Source organism: Mastigoproctus giganteus, chromosome 6, assembly GCF_048544385.1.
Source record: "Mastigoproctus giganteus isolate SK-2022 chromosome 6, ASM4854438v1, whole genome shotgun sequence".
NCBI lineage: Eukaryota > Metazoa > Arthropoda > Arachnida > Uropygi > Thelyphonidae > Mastigoproctus > Mastigoproctus giganteus.
The window spans coordinates 196,788,324-196,813,481 of record NC_143580.1 but is presented as its reverse complement, the minus strand read 5'-3'; the positions used below and the strand labels follow the sequence as shown (position 1 = coordinate 196,813,481).

The 25,158-nt window shown below is 35.9% G+C and overlaps 1 protein-coding gene across 3 annotated transcripts in view; it reads left to right on the top strand.

Annotated features, from left to right (window-relative positions):
* Nucleotides 1-25,158, top strand: part of LOC150084856 (muscle-specific protein 300 kDa-like) — a 1,257,473-nt gene that overhangs the window by 95,892 nt on the left and 1,136,423 nt on the right. For all 3 annotated transcript variants that reach the window (XM_090376651.1, XM_090376652.1, XM_090376650.1), the window contains exons 9-11: nt 3,760-3,924; nt 11,947-12,065; nt 21,428-21,635. In XM_090376651.1, coding sequence (XP_090232777.1) covers nt 3,760-3,924; nt 11,947-12,065; nt 21,428-21,635 — 492 coding nt within the window. The remainder of the gene's footprint in view (nt 1-3,759; nt 3,925-11,946; nt 12,066-21,427; nt 21,636-25,158) is intronic.

Below are 25,158 nucleotides of genomic sequence, written 5' to 3'. Positions count from 1 at the left end.
CTTTGAGATGTCAAGAGCAACTTCTTGTGTTTCACCTAATTTTTCCATCGAATTTGTCCATAAATGGATAACATAAGCCAGAATATCACCAGTGGATCGACACTGATGGAATCCATACTGGCAATCGTTGGTCTGATGGATGGTTTCCAGGTAGTTTAAGAGTTGGTGGTTAATTGATTTCTCCATTACTTTAGAAAGAGTATAAATAATTGCAATGGGACGTTAATTGGATGGAAGGAATTTGTCACCCTTTTTAGGAACTGGCTAGATATGAGCAAATTTCCAAGCAGAAGGTAAAACACCTTTGGAATAAGAAAGTGAAAAAAGGTGGCAAAGAATAGGAGTAAGTTCAGGAGCACAGGTTTTGAGAACAAGTGGAGAAATACCATCAGGACCTGGAGCTTTATTAGCATCAATATTCATCAAAATCCTTCTGATATCCTTTTGACAGAAGACCACAGTAGGCATTGAATGGAGCGTGTTGGGAATAGTGGGAGGTGTTTTACCAAGATCATTAATACATGAGTTGGAAGAAAAATGGGATATTAGCAGGTCAGCTTTATCCTTGGCTGAAGTGACAACACAACCATCTGGTTTTGACAGAGGTGGGAGCAGAAATGAGCAAAAGTTGCGGCCAATAGCTTTGGCAAGAGACCAGAATGCTCGGCTACCATTAGGGCAAGAATCTACCATTAGGGCAAGAATCAAGTTCATGTTACGTTCATGTTTTGAAATGAACAAATGGTCGAAAATTCAGCAGAAAAAAAGGAAAATATAATGCACTCCCGTTCTTTCATCTACTCAGTAGACATTAGCAAGCAAACTTTTGAACATTTTAGTCATTACTTTCAAGTCTTTCAAGTTTTTTAAAAAAAAATCAAGGATTGACTGTTTCATTGCAGCTCTTTGTTTCTTTTTAACAATTTCAATAAGGCGTTTTAATTGTAAAATTGAAAGGGAATCTACTTTTTCTGTTTCAAGAAATTTTAGTCCAGTTTGCAAACCAGCGAGTGCTTCCATGATCTTAGGTGGTGGATCGGACTCCTCGTCTTCACACCTTTGAATGCATTTGGATCATGACTTTTGTCAGTTAAGTTTTTGATTATTTCTGAGTCAGTCATGTGCTCATATGTAGGACAGTTGTTTTCCCCATCTATCCAACATTCTATTGTTGCTCCTCTTTCTCTATCGATGAAATATGCCAGTACTCACTCAGCATTGGCCACATCATCTTCTGTCAGGCTTTCATTAGTGTACCTTTCTAAGAACTCGTCAGCAGCAGCAGCAACATCTTCCTCTATAAAGCCCGCAAAGTCATTCTCTTAATCACCGTCACTGGCTACTTGGGAGTTATCTGGGATCAGTCTTAACAACCCAATATGTTTCTCTGACATTTTGAAATACATCTTTTCATCATGGTTTCCCACACTTTGCCACCAATGTAAAAAAACTTTCATTTAAGTTCAGCTTCTTTAAAAATGCGGTCACAGAATCCTCACTAGCGATTATTCGCTGTATCAGAGTCCTGCGGAAGTTCATTTTAAACATTGATATATATCCCTTGATCCAGAGGCTGCATCTTTGATGTGGTGTTTTTCAGTAAGTATTTTACCATGTTTATTTTACCATTTTTACCATTTTTACTCGGATTTTACCATCTCTGATTATTAGGTTATCAGAAAGATGGATAGAACAGTTATCCAGCAGCAAGAGAGCTTTGGTTTTGTTGCAGTCCAGCCTTTTTTGCCTTAAGTGTTTATGTACATCAGGTACAAATTGCATATGAAACCAGTTTTCAAAAATAATGGAAGCCATCCATGCATTTTTGCTAAGTCATAGGCAAATTGCATTGAGGCCATGTTCTCATGATGGAAACACTGTGCTGATATAAAATTTCCTGCTCAAAGTGGCTTCAGTTTGTGATTTCCTGTTTGGTTTACACAGAAAAGTAGTCACTCTGTCTTTCATTTGTTCGAAGCCTTGTTTTCTTTGAACATTGTTCTTACAAGCTAGAGTGGAATTGGGTAACATTTTATAACAAAGTCTAGTCTCATCACAGTTTTATACCTGTTCTGCAGTATAGCCACCATCTTCAATTATTTTCTGAAGCTGGGTTGGGTAATAGCATGCAGCTTCATCATCGGCTGAAAATATCTCACCTGATATAGCCGTTTTGGTTATTCCATGCCACTTTTTAGAATATGTTAGCCATCCATTACTTACAATGAATGTTGTGGACTCATTTCCATGAAGATCGATGTGGAATTTTTTAGGCTTGGGTTTGCAGATGGGGTCGATAGAGGTGTGCCTTCAGATCATTCTTGAACAAACCACTAAAACACAGCTTTATCCAATTATTCATCTTGAGGTTGCCGCATTGCAGTCCATCGCTTGTTTCCATAAACTGCATCACGAAGTTTCTTCTCTTCTTTCTTCCATCCACACACTGTAGATTCATTCACTCCAAGGTCGCTAGCCACTTGAGTTTGCTGGACTCCTCACTTGTTTCTATCAAGAGCAGCAATTTTTTTCTTTTACAGTAAACGTCTGTTTTTTTGAAGTTTCAGACATTTCTTTAAATTTATACTGCATTTTAAAAATACAACTTACAATTTGAGAAACAAGAAAAATTGACAGTAGGCAACTGAAATTGTGCAAAGGGTGTTTTTCTGCGCGAAAACACTGCTTATTTCCCCTCTTATTTGCATATCTTCACCTAACGAATTTGTACAGACCCAATCACTATATTTCTTAAACTTATTCTTTTCATACGTTACTAACAACTTTGTTTTCCCTTATTGCAGAACCCTTTCATCTTCTACCCTTAGATTCCGTACTGACAATACCACTTTTGAACTATGGCAAGCCACCTTTCCCAAAAATGACTTAATGCTGCATCTTAAGTGGTGGTATGATAGAAGGATTAAATTGATTTTGACTAACTCTCTGAGCATCCTTTTAATCCACGGTCTTTCTACTTTACTACTTTGCTTTGTCTATTATTTCTACAGGCCTAATCCCACTAAATGAAATGTTTTTTTCTTTATTCGTAAAATTGGTTTATTTTCACATACTATTCTTGTCCAGAGAAATAGGTATTTGTGTGACTTTGTGTCTTACAAACTTTTTAAAAAAATATACTGTATGTTCAAATGCTTTGCAAGTAAAGTTACAAGTCATTTATTATTGTTCTTACAGAAATGAAAGAATAATGTGTATTGTGGATTTGTGTTAAACTGAAAATATTGGCATGTGTTCACAAGGAATCCAAAATGTTGATCTTCAGTGACTAAAAACTCATTTCAACTGATGAAAAATGGAAGCCATGCTTGCATTACATTATAAGTAAAATTGATTTTAACGGGTTTCAGCTGTATTTCTGAATGACCATATAAATTTATAGCAGATACAAATTATTGATAAACACAAGAGTGCGGGAATAGTTATAACTGTTTGAGAAACATCTCTATATATCTTTATAAAACAGATTATGCTGAGCATCACATCTGTTTCTGTATCATATCTAATAAATGTGATAAATATTAGAAATGTTATATTATTGATGGAATTGCATGTGTAAACTCTGCAATTCCATCAATTGCAAATTTTAAAAAGTTGCAGAGTAATAATATTACACTGCAACTTTTTAAAATTTTTATCCAGACTCTTTGCCATTCTCCAATTCTTATTTTATATTTTCATATCCAGAGTTCAGGAAATATAGTGATAACATCTTTAGTACCTTGTTTTTTGTGTTAGGAGATGGTAAGAAAATGGGAGCAGTATGTAAAAGAACATGAACTTTTTGAGCAGAAATTAGCAGGTGTGGGCAAGTGGCTGAATGAGCCAGAACAAGAATTAAAAGAACTATCCATTTTAAGTGGAAGTATATCAGCACTTCAAGAACGAAAGGGTTTACTTGAGGTAAGATTTTACTTATTTAAAATTATAACATCATTCCTATAGTCATTATTAATGATTATAGGAATGAAATATGCATGATAGAAATAAATAAGCTGCTGAGGGATTATTTCAGTATAATGTTTATTATCTTCCATATTTTACAAGATATTGTTGTTGAAAATTACAAAATAGCTTATTTCATTGTTTTTAAAAACTTCTCATTTATTCTTGGAGTTCTCTTAATTAATGATTCATATTTAATTAAAATCTGAAGTCTATTAAAAGAAATTAATTAAAGAAAATTAATTAAAGAAATTAAAGAAACTGATTTTTCAAAGGGGATTACATATCTTGTCAAAGTGACTGATAGCTAAAATCATTCTGCAATCAATCCACAGGGATACCTTTCTCCCTTCCCCCTTTTGTTTCTTTTCTAAATATCTTTGATTAGCATAACCTGTATTGTTCTCAGCCATCATTACAGTGCCATCTGGATTCCATGGAACTAAGTGCATCCTGGTTTCTGTTGTGCTACTTGTAGCAGTCTTTTGTTGACTTTTGTTCTTGAAGCTTGTTGTTCACTCTGCTGATACAGCATGCTTTGCCTTTCCAGACAAATTTCCTGCATATTAGCATTAACATTAGAAGAGGTATATGATGTAAGAAAGCAAGCTTATGCAGCATCAACCAAATAAAAAAAAAACAAAAAACACTGCCATTTCACCCCTCTGTTCATTCGAAAACCTGTCCAGCTGAGCGTTAAATTTATTTAGGCTATCAACTTTCACAACAAGAGATGGAAGTCTGTTCCACCAACCAACTACCTGCTTGCTAAATGCAAATTTCTGCACATCTATTCTACATCTGTCTTTCCTCAATCTGAATTTATGCCCTCTCAGGTGATTATTCTGAGCAAGAGGAAGAATCCCATCGGCATTGAGCATGCTCAAACCATTCAAGACTTTATACACCTCTATCAGATCACCTCGCCGGTGCCTAGTCTCCAGACACTGTCATTTGCAAAACTTAAGCCTTTCTTCGTAAGAGCAACCCTTTGTTCCATTCACTAATCTTGTTGCCCTTCTATGTACTTGATCCAGCAGCTCTACATCCTTCTTGAAATGAGGCCTCCAGACCTGTGTACAGTACTCAAGGTGTGGCCTGACCATTGCCTTATACAGGGGAATAATCACCTCCTTATCCCTGCTAGAAAAATTCCTCTATATCATTGACAAGACACCATAAGCTACTCTTGCAGCCCGTTTGTTTGTTTGTTTGTTTGTTATTTGGTTTTTAGGAGCATTAGCAGCTAAGGCCATATTGCTCCAGGGATATGCGGTGGTCATTCCCTGACCTTCCGCATCCTCCATATTTGGTGGTCACGGGCTCGAACCCCGGTCTAATCAAGAAGCATGTGCTACGCACTGCTGCTCCTGCCCACCTGGCTACGGAGGCGCCTTGCAGCCCGTCTGCACTGCTCAGAGAACTTCATATCTGCCTGCACAATTACCCCCAGGTCCTTTTCATTCTCTACCAGTGTCAGTGTATTACCATAGAGTTGATATGTTGCTCTGGGGTTGCTGTTTCCCATATATAGTACTTTACATTTGCCAATGTTAAACTTCATTTGCCACCTCTCAGCCTATCTGCTCAACCTTTCCAGATCCTGTTGCAGCAGCACAGCGTCAGTAGTGTCCTTAACAACCTTTGCATCATCTGCAAACGTGGACATTAAGCTTGCTATACCATCATCATCAATATCATTTATAAATACAGAAAATAATAATGGACCCAACACTGAACCCTGAGGGACTCCACTAATAACATTAGTCAATGATGAGCAGTGTCCATTGATTACCACTCTCTGTCTTCTCCCCCTCAATCATCCCTTTATCCATAGCAGCAATTTGCCTACAATGCCACACTGCTGCAGTTTGTGCAGCAGTCTTCCATATGCAACAGTATCAAAAGCCTTTCTAAGATCCAAATATATAATATCAAAGTTATTCCCTGCATCCAGTTCTTTTGTGCACCTCCATAGCCAAGTGGGAAGGAGCAGCAGTGCGTAGCACACGCTTCTTGATTAGACCGGGGTTCGAGCCCATCACCACCATTCACCACCAAATACGGAGGATGTGGAAAGTTCAGGGAATGACCACCGCATATCCCGGAGCAATTAGCATTAGTAGAGGCATATGATGCAAGAAAGCAAGCTTATTCAGCATCAATATGGCCTTAGTTGCTAATGCTCCTATAAACCAAATAACTAACTAACTAACTATTTTGTGACTGCATCGTAGTATCCAGTCAAATTGGTCAGGCAAGACTTTCCCTTAACAAAACCATGCTGTGTCCGAGCTATGACTGAAGTCTTGTCTAGATGATCTTGAAGTGCTTCTTTAACCATTGCCTCCATTAATTTTCCTGAACAGAAGTTAAACTCATAGGTCTATAATTACTTGTGTCAGCCTTTGATCCTCCTCTGTGAATTGGGGTCACATTTGCACATCTCCAGTCTATGGCTACCTCCCCTAAGTCCAAAGAAGCTCTCTTAATTATGGCTAAAGGTTTGCTTACTTCCTTTGCTGCCTCCTTTAATATAACTGGATAGATCCCATCCACCCCAGGTGCCTTTTTTATGTTTATCCTCAACAATTTTGTCATCCACTTTCCTTTCATTTATTACAAAATCATCTAGATCACTGCCAGAGTTTACTTCACCTCTGGCATTCCCCTTCCTGAATAACTCCTCATGTGTGAATGTAGATGCAAAATACTCATTTAGTTTGTTAGCCACCTGAGCAGGATCCTCAACTGTTGAACCATCAATATCCAGTGAACCAATCTGATTCATCCCTTTCCTTTTAGTGTTTACATAGGTAAAGAACTCTTCTCTGTGTTTCTTTGCATCCTTTGCCAAAGATTTCTCATAATCTGCCTTTGCCTGCCTAATCTCCTTTGTGACTTGGTTACAGAACAGGTTATATCTATCATAGGCTTCCATGTCACCTATTAATTTATATGTATCCCATGCATTTTTCTTCTCTGCCATATGTCCCATTAGTTCATCTGACATCCATTTAGGTCTAAACCTTGAACAATATTTCTTATTTGGTATGCAAAGCCTAGTAGCTTCCAAGATAAGTTCTTTGAATGCTTACCATTTTGAATTTGCTTTTGGTAACATCATCAGTTGGTCTCACTGTATAGATCCTTAACTCTTTTGCTGCTGGCTTTTCTGATGACCTTTTGCTGCTGGCTTTTCTGATGAACTTTTGCTGCTGGCTTTTCTGATGACCTTTTTCACAGGATTGAAAACCATGGGATTGAGTCAGTCTGGATTAGGGAGGATGAAGATATTTTTGTGCTTTATTCTCACTCTGACTGAATTAGCCAGCCTTTAGTGAAAGTTTTCTGACAAAAATATCCAATTTGTCTTCTCTAAAATTGGAAAAAAAAAAAAAAGTTCTACAAGTGGATTAAAAACCTGATGCCACATATTTGTGTCATGATGCAAACATGTTCACTATCATGGCAGTGAACATGTAAATGACCCTGCTGTATTACATCATTTTCAGTAAATTCTGTACATCTTCAGTATATTATATCAGTGTAATTAAAATGACAATAAGAATTTATAGTAAAAACTTAAAGTAGCGTTTGTTAATTGCTCAAATCGATATTTTAGCCAAGGCTTATTTTTCAATACTTACCTCATTTATCTGGATTGTTACATTGAAGTTGGGGAGGCAAAAACATTAAAAACCAATTTAAAAAAATAAAATTAAAAATTTTGAAAAACATTAGTAACTTTAAGAATTAACCTAGAGGAAGAAGAAGTGTACCGCCCATTCCCCCAGTTGTCATCTCTAAAATTACTAAGTAAACATAAACTAAAATCTTGAAAATTAAAATGTAAGCAGCCAAGAGTCTAAAGGACAGACATTTATTGTCAGTTGGCTAAGAATGTGAATTGTTACATTTATTGTCAGTTGGCTAAGAATGTGAATAGAAACAGAGTTTAAAAAGAATTCAAGATTTCCCATGATGCTCTGTTTAGATGTGGAAATTTGATGCGCATAAGACTCAATTGGAGAAAGACTAGCTGGCGATTTTGCATTCAAAATTTAAATGAAGTATTATGGCGGAACCATTCTATTGCTAGTGTTTCATGTAGCAGTAATTTTTATAATTAGACTTTAATTGGATTAGGGTAATGGCAGAATGAAAATCGTCAGCTAGTCTTTCTCCAATATGGAGTCTTATGCTCATCAAATTTCCACGTGTCTGAACAGAGCGTCATGGAAAATCTTGAACTCTTTTTAAACTCCACTCACATTCTTAGCTAACTGACAATGAATGACTTTGAAAGGCTGTCATTTAGACTCTTGGCTTCTTCCCTTTAATTTTGAAGATTTTAGCGTTTACTTAGTGATTTTATAGATGACAGCACAGGGGGGGGGTAATGGGCTGTGCACTTTTTCCTTTATTTTTTATTATTTATTTTTTATTAATTGGTTTTTAATATCTTTGCCTCCCCCCAACTTCAATGTAACTAACAATATGGATAAATGAGGTAAGTACCAAAAAATTAGCCTTTGCTAAAATATCGATTTGTAATTAAAATGTTGTTTCTTTTATATAATGTACAGGTGATTGGAAAGTCACTCAGTATTTTTAATGTTGTGATAGTTGACAAATCAATAAAACACATTCACCAAATTCAATTTATTATTTTAACAGCTCTGAAGCTGTTAAAATGTCTGTGGGTGTGTGTGTTTGTAGGCTCATTTGCATGTTAAGTAGGATAAAAAATCCAGAATAACTCATCTGAAACTCTGTTGTTCTCTATATGAGATCAACCAACACAATTAGCATTAGCATTACTAGAGGTGTATGATGCAAGAAAGCAAGCTCATATAGCAACAGTCAAAAAAAAAAAAAAAAAAAAAAAAAAAAATGGATGGGTCCCGTTTCATCCATCCATTCACTACAAAAGTTTGTCTAGTTAAGCCTTTGAATTTATTTAAGCTGTCAACTTCCACAATGACAGATGGCAGTTTGTTCTAGCAGTCAGCCACCTACTGGCTAAAGGCAAATTCTGAACATTCATTCTACAACTGAATTTCCTCAATTTGAATTTGAATTTATGCCTGCTCAGGTGTGCAAACTGAGCAAGAGGAAGAATCCCATCAGCATTGAGCGTGCTCCAACCATTCAAGGCCTTATACACCTCAATCAGATCACCTCTCAGGTGCTTAGTCTTCACTGAAATTTGCAGAACTTAAGCTTATCTTGATAACAGCTAAAGTTAAACATAAGGAATCCTTATGTTTAACTACTCTTTGTTCCACTCACTAATCTCGTTGCCCTTCTCTGTACTTGTTCTAGTCGCTCAACATTTTTCCTAAAACGAGGACTCCAGACCTGTGTGTAGTACTCAAGGTGTGGCCTGACCATTGCATTATACAAGGGGATAATCACCTCCTTATCCCTGCTAGCAAAATTCCTGCATATCATTGACAAGACCCCATGAGCTACTCTTTCAGTCTATCTGCACTGCTCAGAAAACTTCACATCTGACTGCACAATTACCCCCACATATTTTTCATTCTCCACTATCCCTAGTGTAGTACTGCACAGTTAGTATGTTACTCTGGGGTTACTGCAGTACTTTGCATTTGTCAATGTTAAACTTCAGTTGCCACCTCTCAGCCCATCTGCTCAACTTTTCTAGATCTTTTTTTTTTTTTCAGTAGTGTACCATCCTTACTATCATTAACAACCCTACCAACCTTCATCAATATCATTGCTAAATACAGAAAACAATATTGGGCACAATACGATCCCCTGGGGAACTCCACTAATAACATTAGTCCATGAAGCATAGTGTCCATTGATTACCACTCTCTGTCTTCTCCCACTCAACCATCCTTTTATCCATTGTAGAAACTTGCCCTTAATGCCATGCTTCTCCAACTTGTACAATAGTCTTCCATGTGCAAGAGTATCAAAAAATTTCCTGAATTCCAAGCATATGATATCAGAATTATTTTTTGCATCCAGTTCCTTTGTGACCACTTCATAGAATCCAATCAACTTGGTCAGATAAGACTTTCCCTTTACAAACACATGCTGTGTCTGATCTGTAACTCAGTCTTGTCTAGATAATTCTGCTGTGCTTCTTTAACCAGTGACTCCATTATTTTCCCCAGAACAGAAGTTAAACTAACAGGTCTGTAATTATTCGTGTCACCTTTTGATCCCCCTTTGTGAATTGGGGATACAATTGCACATCTCCAGTCTGTGGGGACATCCCCTGAGTCCAAGGATGCCCTTATAATCATGGCTAAGGGCCTGCTTACTGCCTTTGCTGCCTCCTTTAATATAACTGGATAGATCCCATTCTACAGGTGCCTTCGTTATGTTTAACTTAAGCAATTTCTCCTCTACTTTGCTCTCAATTATTACAAAATAATTTAACTCCCTGTTAGAGTTTGATAAACTTTAAAGCAATTGAAGAGGGCTTTAGAAATTCCTACATCCGTTGACGGAAATTGCATTTAGACAACCCCCCCCCCCCAAAAAAAAAACAGATGGTAAATTGTGATGCATCATGCTATAGAGAAAAACGTAGTCCACATTTAGTCAAGAATTTTGTCTGTAATGCCATTTAATATGCATTATGTTACAATTGAACATGTCAGTCACCATTTTCACAAATCTTGTAAATAGATGGCTGCATTATCCGCAGTGTATCTCAGAAAGTTGTGAGCAGAAGACTAGATCACTTTGTTGATAATGTCCTCCAGTTCACCCAGGGTCATTGATCTTTTTTGCTGCAAATGTTTTACTTTGTCAACCCTACAAGAAGTTCACTGGGGTGAAATCCACACCCTCAGTTGGCCATTCTGTTGGACCCTGTCTGCTTGTCAATTTTTTGAGAAAACTGATATCCAGCCATTTACGCACAGGAATGAAGAAGTAAGGTAGTGGGCCTATCCTTTATAAAGAGTTGTTGTGATTATGGTTCAATTTCTTATATCAGGGAAAACAAATACCTGAAGCATGTCAAGTTGTTCTTCACCATTCTTCATGTTATGAATGGTCTGGTAATTTTGTCAAAGTCTTTCCACATCACATGGTAACTTTTAGATGACTCTGGTTCTTTTCAGCTGTTTCCTTGCAGTTATGGGCTCCTGTAATGGTTGCTATGCCTGTTGACAAATCCTCCCACACAAAAAACTCTTTTATGTGACCACAGGATGTTGTTTTTAATGGTAGTTTAGTTTTCTATCCACTTTCTCCAAACCCTAACTTTATATCACAGTCTTCTTAAAGTTCCTTGGTGTAATGTGGTTTCCTAGGTCTTTCCTTTAGTTCATTCATTAAAATCTGCACAGCATAGTACTTTATTGTAGTTTCTCACATTTTTTGATTTATGGATTTCAAAAGAAACCCCAAGAAAGGGGCTTTTTTCCTGAATTGCCTGAACATTTTTTTTTTTTGGATGTGGATAATCTTCCACGATGTTTAGCATTAGTGATTGATCTCGTTGTCACTAATTTTCAGAGACATCCCTTAATGGTTTTTGGGTGTAATGTTTCATGTTATCTGTGTTCTGTATACCATCAACACAATTCCCTGCCCATCTCTGTGCATCTACCCAGAACGTTTTACTTCATTCTTTGTGGCAATTTGGGCTTTGTCACTTATGCTTAGTTTACCCACCATTTTTATCTCAAATGAAAGAAAAAAGAAAAGGTAGCATTGCACTGAAGTGCATAAAAGTTCTCTATGTAATACCCATTCAATGATGACTCCACTTTATATACTAGCCAAGTAATTCAAATTTCAGAATAGCGAATGACTTTCAAATCACCCTGTATATTGTGATGTTCTTTTAACTAATTGGAACTTGGCTATGTGTGTTGCCATTTAGAAATCATATTGTATATTATATACAGATATGATGAATTTATATACCTTATTAAAATTATTTAACTAACAGAAATGTATTTCTTTTGTCTTTACTAATTGTAGGCTTTAAGTGATCAATTGTCACAGCAAACTGGTCAAATAGAATTAGTGGTGGAAATGGGCGAGAAACTATATCCACATACTTCACCTGATGGAAGGGAGGTTATTCGCCAGAACTTGCGGTTAGTGAAGTTATTAAATTATTGGGCTAAGGTAAAGAAAGCCTGCATGAGACCGATGAGAAACACCGGATAACTTACATGGAAAATTAGTTTCTTGACACCGGACTCTAGCGCTGCTCACTCGGTAAACAGACGGTAGGTGTTATTGGTCTGGAGCAGAAATCGAGAAGGATATATTGATTGACAGGTAAGCGTGGCAAATGATGAAATGATTGGTGGTGGGCGTGACAGATGACAAGCTACTGTGTAGTCATTGGTTGGCATTATGATGTGTATTTACCAGTAAAGAACGGTGTATAATAGTTTTGTAATGAACGATGAACAGGTAATAGTAGCAATGATTTTGAATGACATTATGATACGTGTGTATCTGCACGAGTGTCTTTAAAAATAAAAGTACAGTAATAAAAAATTAATATTTTGTTAATAAACAATTTATGTGCTAGCCCACCCATGATTCTAAAGAAAAAAGGTTATGTTACCCCCTCCATTTCGGGAGGGGTTCAAGCTCCCATGGAATTCAAGTCGAGGTAACCTGACCTTTTTTCACCATTAGGGCATATTATTGAACAAGAAAATAAAAATACAGTCATAAAAAAATTTATTATTTTTTTTTACTGTATTTCTTAATATGACTGATTCTAAAGAAAAAAGGTTAGTTACCCCCTCCACTTCGAGAGGGGTTCAAGCTCCCATGGATTCAAGTCGCGGTAACCTGACCTTTTTTCACCATTATGAAATACTGTAATGGTGAAAAAAGGTTAGAGCATGTGCGATTAGGACAAATTACCATTAGTGCTGCTAAAGTGATACTAAACTGATGTTATCATGTGTTGTGTTCGCCCACCAATCAGCACATCGTTTGCCACGCCTACCTGTCAATCAATATATTGTTCTTGACTTTGCTCCAGACCGATAACACCTACTGTCCGTTTACCGAGTGAGCAGCGCTAGAGTGCCATATCGGGAAACAAATTTTCTGCTTAAATTATCCGACGTTTCTCGTCATTCTCGTGTAGGCTTTCTTTACCTTTGCCAGTTATTGATATAATTCTTCATTTATATATCATATTTTTGCATATAAACTTACACCCATTCACTTTACGGCTTTTTATCTGAATTTTTATAATACATATATAGTATTACCATCTGTTATATGCTGATAGCATGATTTGTTTTAGTTTAAATTGATTATATGTGTGATAACTTAAAATATATAAGTTATCACATTTTGACTCTTGTGAGAGTGTTTTTGAATTATTAACTTATTTTGGATTTCAATAATGTTATGAAATACATTGAGTAATGTTTTTTTTTTTTAGATGTAGGGAATGTGAAATGAACAAATATAGTGTAAGCTAACCAGTAATCTACTATAATAGAATTTTTTAATCCCTGTTAGATGCACGCAATTTTATCTGTCATATAACAAATGTTCTTGTAAGAACAAAAAATTCTTACACTTATCCTAGCGAAGGTTATGTTATAAATATAATAACATAACAGGAAGAAAAATATATATATATATTAAATAATATTATTTACGTAGGATGATTTTAAGCTCAGATTGCGATCGCTCTGTACCATACAGTCAAGTAGGGGAGGATTAACGTAACAACGGGGGGTAGCAGGACGGTACACAAGACAATGGGAGCACTGGAACACTAGTACAAAGGGGGCACCGCAAGGCCAGTTCATGGTCGCATAAACAGAAAGTGAGCAGCTCTTTGGAAGGAAAGAACAAGGGAACCGACTCCCCCTTGTGGAGAGGAAGATTTTAAGAACTAGGAGGGTGAAGAAAACCCTGGATGCGATATACACTATGTAGAAATGGCTGCCGCTATTTGAAACAGACCGACTCCTTGAGCACTTACTAATTTCAAGGAGCGGTAGAGAAGAAACAGAGTGGACTAATGGCGGTAAGTGAATCGGGAATGATCACAAGGAAATATCTAGAAATTTCTAGACGCCCTGTAGTTCATCGAAGTTGATGAAAATTTCGTAAACAGGAAGTTACCCCAGGAGAGGGAGGGCCAAGAAAAAACGGAAGAAGTGGGAGAGAGCGAATGAGAATAATGAGATGATGGAGAACGAACGACGATTGGATTAAAATAGAATGAGCGGCTGAAACAAAAGGCAGATGCAAGAGGGAAGAGAGGAGTTTTTTTTCTTGGGAGAGTTGTGAGTTTTGGCAGTGTGGAAGTTTGGAGAGTTCCCGTGGAGATGCCTGAGTGATGTGCGGCTGGAAAGAAATCCCGAGAAGTGCCGGGAGAATCGCCAGAAAGTAGTGGCCAGAGTAATGAGTTGTGGGAGATGCTGTTTAAGAGTTGTTGAAATAGGAAGGAGATAATCCTTGAAAGATGGAAACACCTATGCTGGAGCTGAGTAAAAAGGATCGAAAAGCCTCACCATAGAACGATAAGGAAGAGCTACATAGCCAGGCTTCTTGATAAAGCAGTAAGAAGAGTCCTGATAATCCTATTATGCTTCCCAGTTTTGTCGAACTGATCAGACGCCCAAAAAGCAGGCCGGAGCAACTTATTTAATAGCCGTATGTAAAGAAGAGCGAGTTCCTGAACGTAGGAGTATCCCTGTAGATGAGCAGCAGTTCCTTTGCCGATGAAAAATTCCGGTTGGAGCCTGATGATGCCCTATGCTGTTGATGATGAGTCGCCCCTGAACTGAGAAAAGGTAGTGTAAAGAGTGATTCCCTAAGTTAATATGTAAGTACGAGATAATAATTTTAAGCTAGATTTGAAGAGAAGGACTTTAGAAAAATGTCTATTTAGTTGATAGTAGATTTGAAGAGAAGGACTTTAGAAAAATGTTTATTTAGTTGATAGTAGATTTGGTATTGATTAGTATAAAAGGAAGAAAAGGGTTCATAGATGTATGTACTTCATCTCAAGGATAAGTTAAAGCAAGGAAGATTTAGATACATGTCCTTGAGACTGGTATGTTCTAAGTTAAGAAGTAAAGGTGTTCTATGTACTTGAAACGTTACAAGATATTAAGATTGAATTATTTTGGAAGGGATAAATTAATGAAAGATTATAGCGGGGATTTATAAATCTAGGACAATATCCATAGAGGTGTTAAGCCCACTGAGGTAATTCCAGTTGGGAAGTTTAACTGTTAGAAAGTAAAAAATAATGTTATGAGATGTAACCTAAACCAGAAGGAGAAAAAGCAGAAAGACACGAAGAGACATAATATATCATTTGCGATTAATTTTACATCTTAACACACATATAATGCCAGTTATTAACATTATACCAATTGATGTTGTATGATACAATTCTTTAATGTATATACTGTGAAATAAACAAATTTGTATATGTTTATCATGTGTAGTATTGAGTCATTCTGAATACTCAGCCAGTCCAGAGGAGACATACACGAACTATTATTCCCCCAGAATCTGTGATCTTCTGTGCAGATACAAGTCAGGTGTTAACGTGGAGGGTGGTAAATTAAGGGGGAAATTTAATTGAGAAATACATAGTTAAAAGAGGTGGGTCTGGAAGGATAACGTGAGATATGATTTAATAATAAATAAATAATAAATAATAAAAGAAAAAGTATTAAGTATTATCCCCCGGAATCTATTCTCTACAATTACACCCCCCACATTCTCATCATGAATTATTTCTTTTAAGGAAAAATAAAATAGCTTTATAGGTTCTGCTTAAATCTGTAATTCCTTCTTCAGATCTTATAAGTAGCACATAATCATTAATCCCTAATGTTGAACAATGCGTGTGATTCTTTGGCATATTGGAGAAAACGTTTTGGATGACAGCCTTAAATAAACTTTTCAACTAGGACTATATATAAACTGCTTAGAACCTATGAACGTATAAGCTGTATGCTTTAGCATCATGGTAACACTTGTATGGACCCTAACAGATATAGAATCAAACATTTATTTCCAGACATTTCAGTTTTTACAATGATGCACTAATTATATAGTTAAGCATGTATATAAAAGCATATGAAATTTTGATTACTTCTTTTAATAGCTTTACCTTTCACATTAATTATTTAAAAGTAGGTTAAATTTTTGTGTCACTACATAGGATGCAGGTGACCGTTACTCAAGCTGTAGTTATTGCTTTGATAATTTTCAGTTGTGAAAATGTTTGCTCACAGATATATGTTGTGAATAGTGTAGTCATTGTCATGACATACTGTCGATTTGATAAGCTTATTTTGCCTTCTTTGTATATTTTACTGCAATGTGCTTTGGCTAAGAGTTCACTCAGTTCAAGTTCCAAGACTGGATCAAATTTTTCTCTGCCAGTGGTAAATGACTTCCAAAATAGTTTTATATCCTCTTCATGGTTGTTTTATCAAAAGGCTAAATGATGAAATTTTTGAATATTTCTCAGAATGACATGCAGAAGGCATGCCATCCTCAGTTCTACTTTTTTCCTAAAGCTGTTACAAGGAGACACTTGTTGTGGATTTAAATTTCTGTTACTTAAGTTTTAAGAAATACATAAGAAGGAAGGTTATTAAAAAGAATAAAGTAGAAGGAACATGTGAAGAAGAGAAGTTAATTTGGTGATTTGGAGTTGAATTGTTAATGGGTGTTGACCAGTTGTCGCATGTATTTGGTCTGGTTTGGAAGAAAATGTGAAATTATAGATGCTAATTCAGAAAAACAGTGCCCATTTTTATGGGCATTGTTCTTTTGAATTAGCTGTAATTGGGAGTGGAGTGAGTTTGTAAGGAATCATTAATTAACTTAATGGCTCACCTTTGTATAGAATCTACGAGTATCAGAAGTTCTGGGTGGCGGCAGTGGTGGTAGGGGGGATACCTCAAATGTGAAAATGATACACATTTTGGGGTAGATTTTTGATATGCATAGAGTAGCATCTGCTTAGAAGAAAAGTAACATTTATATTGAAAGAAAAAGCTAAAACCTGTGGCTTCTTTGCCCTATATGGCGAATACTATTACTATAAGAAGTTTCTTAGAGGTTTAGTTCACTCATTTTTGTAGATAAGTCAATATATAAGAAAAGTTAATTTTGTGAGGTTGGAGTTGATTTATGAATGGATGTTGACCAGTTGATGCATGTATTTGTACTGGTTTTGTTTCATTATTTTTAGGTAGAAGTTTTAAGGAAGCACAATGAAATGTTTATGTAAAGTTTTTAGATGGGCTGTATACAAGGCAAGCTATACCCACTCTTTAACATTGCATGACCTTAGCAAGTTTTTTCCTCTCCTCAAATGCATAAACACTGCTCAGGCTCTGTCCACTTGCATTGACAGTGTAGAGGTAGAAAGATTATTCATTAACTGAAGCAGATTAGCATTAGCAAAGGTACGTTATGCAAGAAAGCAAGCTTATATAGCATCAGCCAAAGGGGGGGGGAAACCCTTATTTCACCCATCCACTCACTCCAATTGTTTGTCAAATTCTGCCTTGAATCTATTTAAGCTATCAGCTTCTACAATGACAGATGGAAGTTTGTTCCAGCAATCAACCACCCGCTGGCTAAAGGCAAACTTCCGCACATCTATCCTGCAACCGTCTTTCCTCAATTTGAATTTATGCCCTCTCAGGTGATTATTCTAAGCAAGGGGAAGAATCCCATCAGCATTGAGCATGCTCAAACCATTCAAGGCTTTATACACCTCAATCAGATCACCTCGCAGGTGCCTAGTCTCCAGACACTATAAATTGCAAAACTTAAGCCTTTCTTCATAAGAGCAACCCTTTGTTCCAATCACTAATCTTGTTGCTCTTCTCTGTACTCGTTCCAACAGCTCTACATCCTTCTTAAAACGAGGCCTCCAGAGATGTATACAGTACTCAAGGTGTGGCCTGACCATTGCCTTATACAAGGGGATAATCATCTCCTTATCCTTGCTAGAAAAATTCCTGTATATCATTGACAAGACATCATGAGCTACTCTTCCAGACTGTCTACACTGCTCAGAAAACTTCATATCTGCCTGCACAATTTCCCCCAGGTCCTTTTCATTCTCTACCACTGTCAGTGTAGCACTACAGAGTTGATTTGTTAGTCTGGGGTTACTGCTTCCCATATGTAGTACTTGACATTTGTCAATGTTAAACTTCATTTGCCACCAGATGCTTCCTAGAACACCATGGTTTCAATCCAGACAGTCATTTCTTGAAAACTGTTTTAAAGTTGTACTTGAATGTAAGTATTGTTGGGTCTCACCATACCCATGACTTCAAAAAACATGATTCAGACAGCATACCAGAAGTGATAGTGAAGAGAAGGGTTTGCTCCAGAGGATAAACTTGGTTTTGGCCACTTCAAATCTCCATTAAGCAAAGTGGTGACAAAGTGGTACCATTGAAATACCTGTATTTTACTTAGTGCAAAAAATTAAAGGCTAAATAAATTAAAAAAGACAAGATTTCTGCTCATTATGTGGAGATTATTCATATTGATAAAAGTAAATGATCTCAAGAATCATTCAGTGCAACACCACCTAGTAGATGATCCTCATTTGTATTTTTGTGTTTTGGTGATTGCCTCCAGTATATGAGGCATTTATAGTAACTTCTGGACCTTGCACATAAGAGATATATTCCAGTAGGGTACTAACAGTTCCATCAGTGTGAAGGTGTATGCAAAGGATTTTTCTGCCACAGTATGACAAGACTTTGCCAAAATTCACCATGTATGACTCTCAGGAATGGCCTGAATGTGCTCCATTAGTTCCATGGTTGCCTTAGCTATCATTACCGTAAGGTTGTTTGCAATAGATCTCAGGGATTTGTGAATACACTTATCACAAGGTTTTGTCTGCATTTTTAAGCACAGGGTTCTCCTCTCTTGAGTTGAGCAAAACATGTTTGAAATCTACTATCAGCCATATGTCTGCTGGGGAAGGGCTACTTATTCACTGTGCATGGCTAGGGCAACTCATTGTGAAAGGATTAGCAACACAAAGCATTGTAATGATACACTGTATACAAATTCTGTTTTTTTATGTTTATGTCATTGTAATACTATATTTCTTTATTTATGTTTATGACATTGTAATACTATATTTCTTTATTTATGTTTATGTCATTGTAATACTATATTTCTTTATTTATGTTTATGTCATTGTAATACTATATTTCTTTATTTATGTTTATGTCATTGTAATACTATAATGCCATTGTAATACCTGTATTTTACTTAGTGCAAAAAATTAAAGGCTAAATAAATTAAAAAAGACAAGATTTCTGCTCATTATGTGGAGATTATTCATATTGATAAAAGTAAATAAGTTGTAATGAAATCTAGTTTTTAACATTTCTTTACCTTTTGCTTTTTACTAAGTTAAATCTTGAACTACAGGATAGGTTAAAAAAAATTATGTATCACAATAATAAGAGTCAGTATACACGAGTATTAAAACAGAAAATCATACAGTTGATAAGCAAATTGTCATTTGCACAGTATGTTAGTGAATTAGCCATTTGAGATTTCTCTAATGTTGGTGGCTGTTGCTAGGCATTAGATATTTCTCACAAGAAATGCAAGACTGTCAAGTGTACAGCATATACACTGGTGTCCAAAAGTTAAGTTATAACCATGATATCATAGTTGTAAAAAAAATTTGTGAAAGAGTTATTGTAAGATACAATTATCTTGAGTTTGAAAAAGAAAGGTCTCTGTTTTCATGAATCATAATGACAACTATCCAAATCTGATGGCCATTCCCAAATAACCCTAACAGCTTAAAAACTCTCATAATGAGCTCTCACGTTGTGTACAAGACTGATGATAAATCCCTGTGGTAATAAATTATACTCTATAAATGTTGGAAGATTCAGGCCATAGGTCAACATGTCCCAACTGGCCTTCCTAAATTATCTTAGACATGCTCATTTTGATTTAGGCCTGGAGATTTTGCTGGCTGTTCCATCCAAAGAATATCTCGTTTTGAAGGAATTTTTAAATTTTTCCTAAGCAAACTTATGCTGTAGTAGATCATTATTTTCTATGGTACCTGTGAAAAGCCTTATGTAGGAATCAAGAATCTTATCCCCCATACCTTTGAGTGTTCAAGTTGTCTCATTCAAAGATGTGAAAATCAGAGTGGCTGTTCATCACAGTACCTACCTAGACTATTGTTTAATGCTAAAATGATGACCATTTCCCTCAATATCATGGAGAAGGACTACTATTGTGGTCCTTTTCAGTGATGGTGTGTATAACATTCAGCTAGTTTGGTCAAACTAGTCATTAAAAATGTAATAAATTGCAGAAACAAAAATTATTTAATTTAATAATTAATTGACACTAATATATAAAATGAATATACATTTTTAATAGTACAAGTATAGAAATGAGTGACACATTAATGTAATGATGCCATAATACATTATTGCAGCTGAAATATAGCAATTTTATTTCTTTCACAAATATTCTTTATAGTGCTTAAAAAAATAAAGAAAATTGGAATTGTATATATTTATTAGAATGATAGAAATCATATACATCTGCTAATTAATGCAGAATTTGATGATAATTTGAGATAATCATTATTTTAAGTATTTGTTTGATGACATTGTTTTTTAAAAGTTTTATCATAATTAATCAATAAATGTTATTTCAAATTCCAACCCTTCCCATCAGTAGACAGATTGAAGTAATTGTTTAATGAGTTTTGTGTGTGTGGGGGGGGGGTGTGATTATAACATATCAATTAACATTGATATGTTATAATCATGTAGCTTCTAGGCTTTATTTTAAAAATTAGGATGAATAAGCATAATAACAACTTCACTGCCTAAATCAAAATATATTTGATATAAAATTAGACTTTAAGTTATTGTTGCCTTAGGTATAATATGTTTAATGTCTTTTATTCACATTTCTATTAATTTGAATTATTCATATTATCCCACTATAATGTATGCAGTGGTTGATTTATTATTTGGATAAAGATTACTTCTTTGAATAAAAGTGAGTATTTTGTAAAGGCAGCAGATATTGTTTCTTATTCAGTGCAGTTCATGAGATGTGAGTTGGTGTGAGGAATATCCTTCTTCTTAGCTGGACCCAAAGCCCTTACAAACTTCATTACTTCCCTAAGTCCTCATATTATATTACCGATAGCACAACTACTTCCTTATAAATAAACATGAAATTTATTTATTAATTTATAACTGCTATTTTGGAAGTTGAATTGTGTCGGATACTCAAAAGGGAAAACTTATCATTTCTGAAATGTAAAAGGATTTATTGTTTCAAATATCTAAAAGGATGTGTTTATTGTTTGTGATACTCAAAACAATGTATTTTTTATTTCTGTAACTTAACATATATCACTTTATAAATATTAATAATTTCTGCATTGTAACACATTTAGAAATTTACGAATGAGATGGGAGGCCCTTCATGAAGGAGTGGGAGCTGCTTTACGTCAATTGGATTCCTGTTTACAAAGATTAAGCACCTTCTCTCAAGGCCAAGAACAGTTGTCTAAGTGGTTACAAGATGTAAAACAGGCTGTTGAACAGAATTCAGAACCAAAAGCAACATTACAAGAGAAGCGAGCTCAGCTTCAGAGCCATAAGGTATTTTCTGTAATAATCAGACAGTATACTGGTATTCTAGTTTATTTCCAAGAAAAGTGGTAAAATTTTGAGTACATATGAATTTAGAATTGTTATGCAAAAATCATTTGTTTAAAAAATAAAATAAAATATATATTTTATTATATAATTTTATATTTCAAGTTGCAAAAATAATTAGCTTCTTACACTGTGAGAGTGTTTTCATTCTATTAAATTTTTACTTTTTTGAGAAGTGATAAAAAGGAGAGTAAGGTCACTTATGAATTGGATAAAGATTACTTCTTTGAATAAAAGTTAGTATTTTGTAAAGGCAGTAAATATTGTTTCTTATTCAGTGGAGTTCATGAGATGTGAGTTGGTGTGGGGAATATCCTTCTTCTTAGCTACACCCAAGCCCTTAGAAACTTCATTACTTCCCCAAGTCCTCATACTATATTACTGATACCACAACTACTTCCCTATAAATAAATATAAAATTTATTTATTAATTTATAACTGCTATTTTGCAAGCTTAATTGTGTCTGGTACTCAAAAGGAAAAATTTATCATTTCTGAAATGTATTTTCCAATTTCCAGTTAACTTTTTTTCTCTGTTGGGATATTACTAAAAAAAAAAATGAACTATCATTATTCATAATGGCAATAGTTTTTTTATTTGAAAAAAAAAAGTCTTATAACCTGAGTGGTGGTGGTAGGTGATTTTCATATAGTGTTAAAATGGCATAATGATACCTAGAAGGGAACTTATTCTTCATCTGCTGGAGATTTAAAAAAAACAAACAAAAAAAAAAAAAAAACATTATTTCCATTGTCAAAAAGTGCCTGTCCAATTCTTCTTCTTTGAATTTGCACAACTATCTGTCTTAGCTGCCCTTCAGGCAACTTATTCTAATGTTCCACAACATGCTGCCTGTAGGTAAGCTTCATAAGGCCTAGTCAATTATGCTTCCTTTACAGTCATGCCCTTTGGTTCTAGTTTCACTCATCCAATGTAAATATTCCTTCCTCATTTATTTTATTAATCTCCTCAGAGCTTTATACACTTCAATACCCCCCCACAAAAGTTTCTAGTTGCTAAGCTCTGCAGACTGTATCTTCTAAGCTGTTCTTCATAGGTGTAATGCATGGTACTCTTAACCAATCTAGTCACCTTTATTTACATCATGTCCAAAAGCTCTATCTTTCTTTATACGTGGCCTCCAGACTTGAATACAGTATTCCAATTGTGGCAATTCTCTCTTATAGAGAGAGGGATGATGACCTTCTTCTCTCTACTTACAAAATTGCAGTAAATCATAGGACACTGTGTGCTCTTCTTGCTGCTTTCTTAGAGGTCATGTTGAACTTCATATTTTTCTGTATCGCAATTTCCAGGTCTTTCCCATCCTGGACATCTTTAAATCCTCTCCCTCTAATCTGTAAAGTACTCCTAAGTTTCTGTTCCTCATTTGCAATACTTATTTAGTAGCACTAAAATTTAGCTGCCATTTTCAACCCATAATTGCAAATGATAAACAAAAACTTAGGAATACTTTACAGACACTTTTAGCATTAGCATTATTAGAGGCATATGATGCAGGAAAGCAAGCTTGATGCAGCATCAGCCAACAAAAAAAAAAAAAACTGCTACCATTTCACCTCTTCATTCGTTCCAAATACCTGTCCAGCTCAGCCGTAAATTTATTTAGGCTATCAACTTCCACAACAAAAGATGCAAGTGTGTTCCACCAACCAACTACCCACTGGCTAAAGGAAAACTTCCACTCATCTATCTTACATCTGTCTTTCCTCAATTTGAATTATCCCCTCTCAGGTGATTATTCTGAGAAAGAGGAAGAATCCCATCAGCATTGAGCATGCTAAAACCATTCAAAACTTCATACACCTCAATCAGATCCCCTCACATATGCCTCATCTCTAGACACTGTAATTTTCAAAATTTAAGCCTTTCTTCATAAGAGCAACACTTTGTTCCATTCTTGTTGCCCATCTCTGTACTTGTTCCACCAGCTCTACATCCTTCTTAAAATGAGACCTCTAGACTTGTATACAGTACTCAAGGTGTGGCCTGACCATTGCCTTATACAAGGGGATAATCACCTCCTTATCCCTGCTAGAAAAATTCCTGTATATCATTGACAAGACACCATGAGCTACTCCTGCAGACCATCTACACTGCTCAGAAAACTTCATATCTGCCTGCACAATTACCCCCAACTCCTTTTTGTTCTCTACCACTGTCAGTGTAGTACCACAGAGTTGATACATCACTCTGTGGTTACTGCTTCCAATATGTAGTACTTTACATTTGTCAATGTTAAATTTCATTTTCCACCTCTCAGCCCATATACTCAACTTTTCTAGATCCTGTTGTAGCAGCGTATTGTCATTAGTGTCCTTAACAACTAATCTGCCAACCTTCGTATCGTCTGCAAACTTGGACATTAAGCTTGATATGCCCTCATCAGTATCATTTATATATACAGAAAACAACAATGAGCCCAACACTGAACCCTGAGGGACTCCACTAATAACATTATTCCATGATGAGCAGTGTACATTGATTACCACTCTCTGTCTTCTCACACTCAGCAATTTACCTCCAATGCCACACTGCTCCAATTTGTTCAGCAGTCTTCCATGTGCAACAGTATCAAAAGCCTTTCTAAGATCCAAATATATGATATCAAAGTTATTCCCTGCATCCACTTCCTTTGTGACCACATCATAGTATCCAATCAAATTTGTCAGACAAGGCTTCCCCTTAATTAACCAGGTGAAAAGGAGCAGCAGCAGCACATAGCACACGCTTCTTGATTAGACCGGGATTCGAGCCCATCACCACCAAATACAGAGGATGTGGAAAGGTCAGAGAATGACCACTGCATATCCTGGAGCAATATGGCCTTAATTGCTAATGCTCCTAAAAACCAAACAACAAACAAACTTCCCCTTAACAAGCCCATGCTGTGTCCGAGCTATACCTGAAGTCTGGTCTAGATGATCCTGCAATGCTTCTTTAACCAGTGTCTCTATTAATTTTCCTGGAACAGAAGTTAAACTAACAGGTCTATAATTACTTTTGTTGCCCTTTGATCCTCCTTTGTGAATTGGGGTCACATTTGCACATCTCCAGTCCATGGGTACCTCCTCTGAGTTCAGAGAAGCTCTCATAATTATGGCTAAGGGTTTGCTTACTTCCTTTAATATAACTGGATAGATCCCATTCACCCCGGCGCCTTTTTTATGTTTATCTTCAACAATTTCTCCTCCACTTTTCTCTCAGTTATTACAAAATCATCTAGCTCACTGCCAGAGTTTAACTCACCTCTGGCATTCCCCTCCCTGAATAACTCCTCATGGGTGAATGCAGTTGCAAAATACTCATTTAGTTTATTAGCCATCTGAGCAGGATCATCAACAGTTGAACCATCAATATCCAGTGGACCAATATGATTCATCCCTTTCCTTCTAGAATTTACTTATGTAAGGAACTCTTTGTTGTTTTTCTTTGCATCCTTTG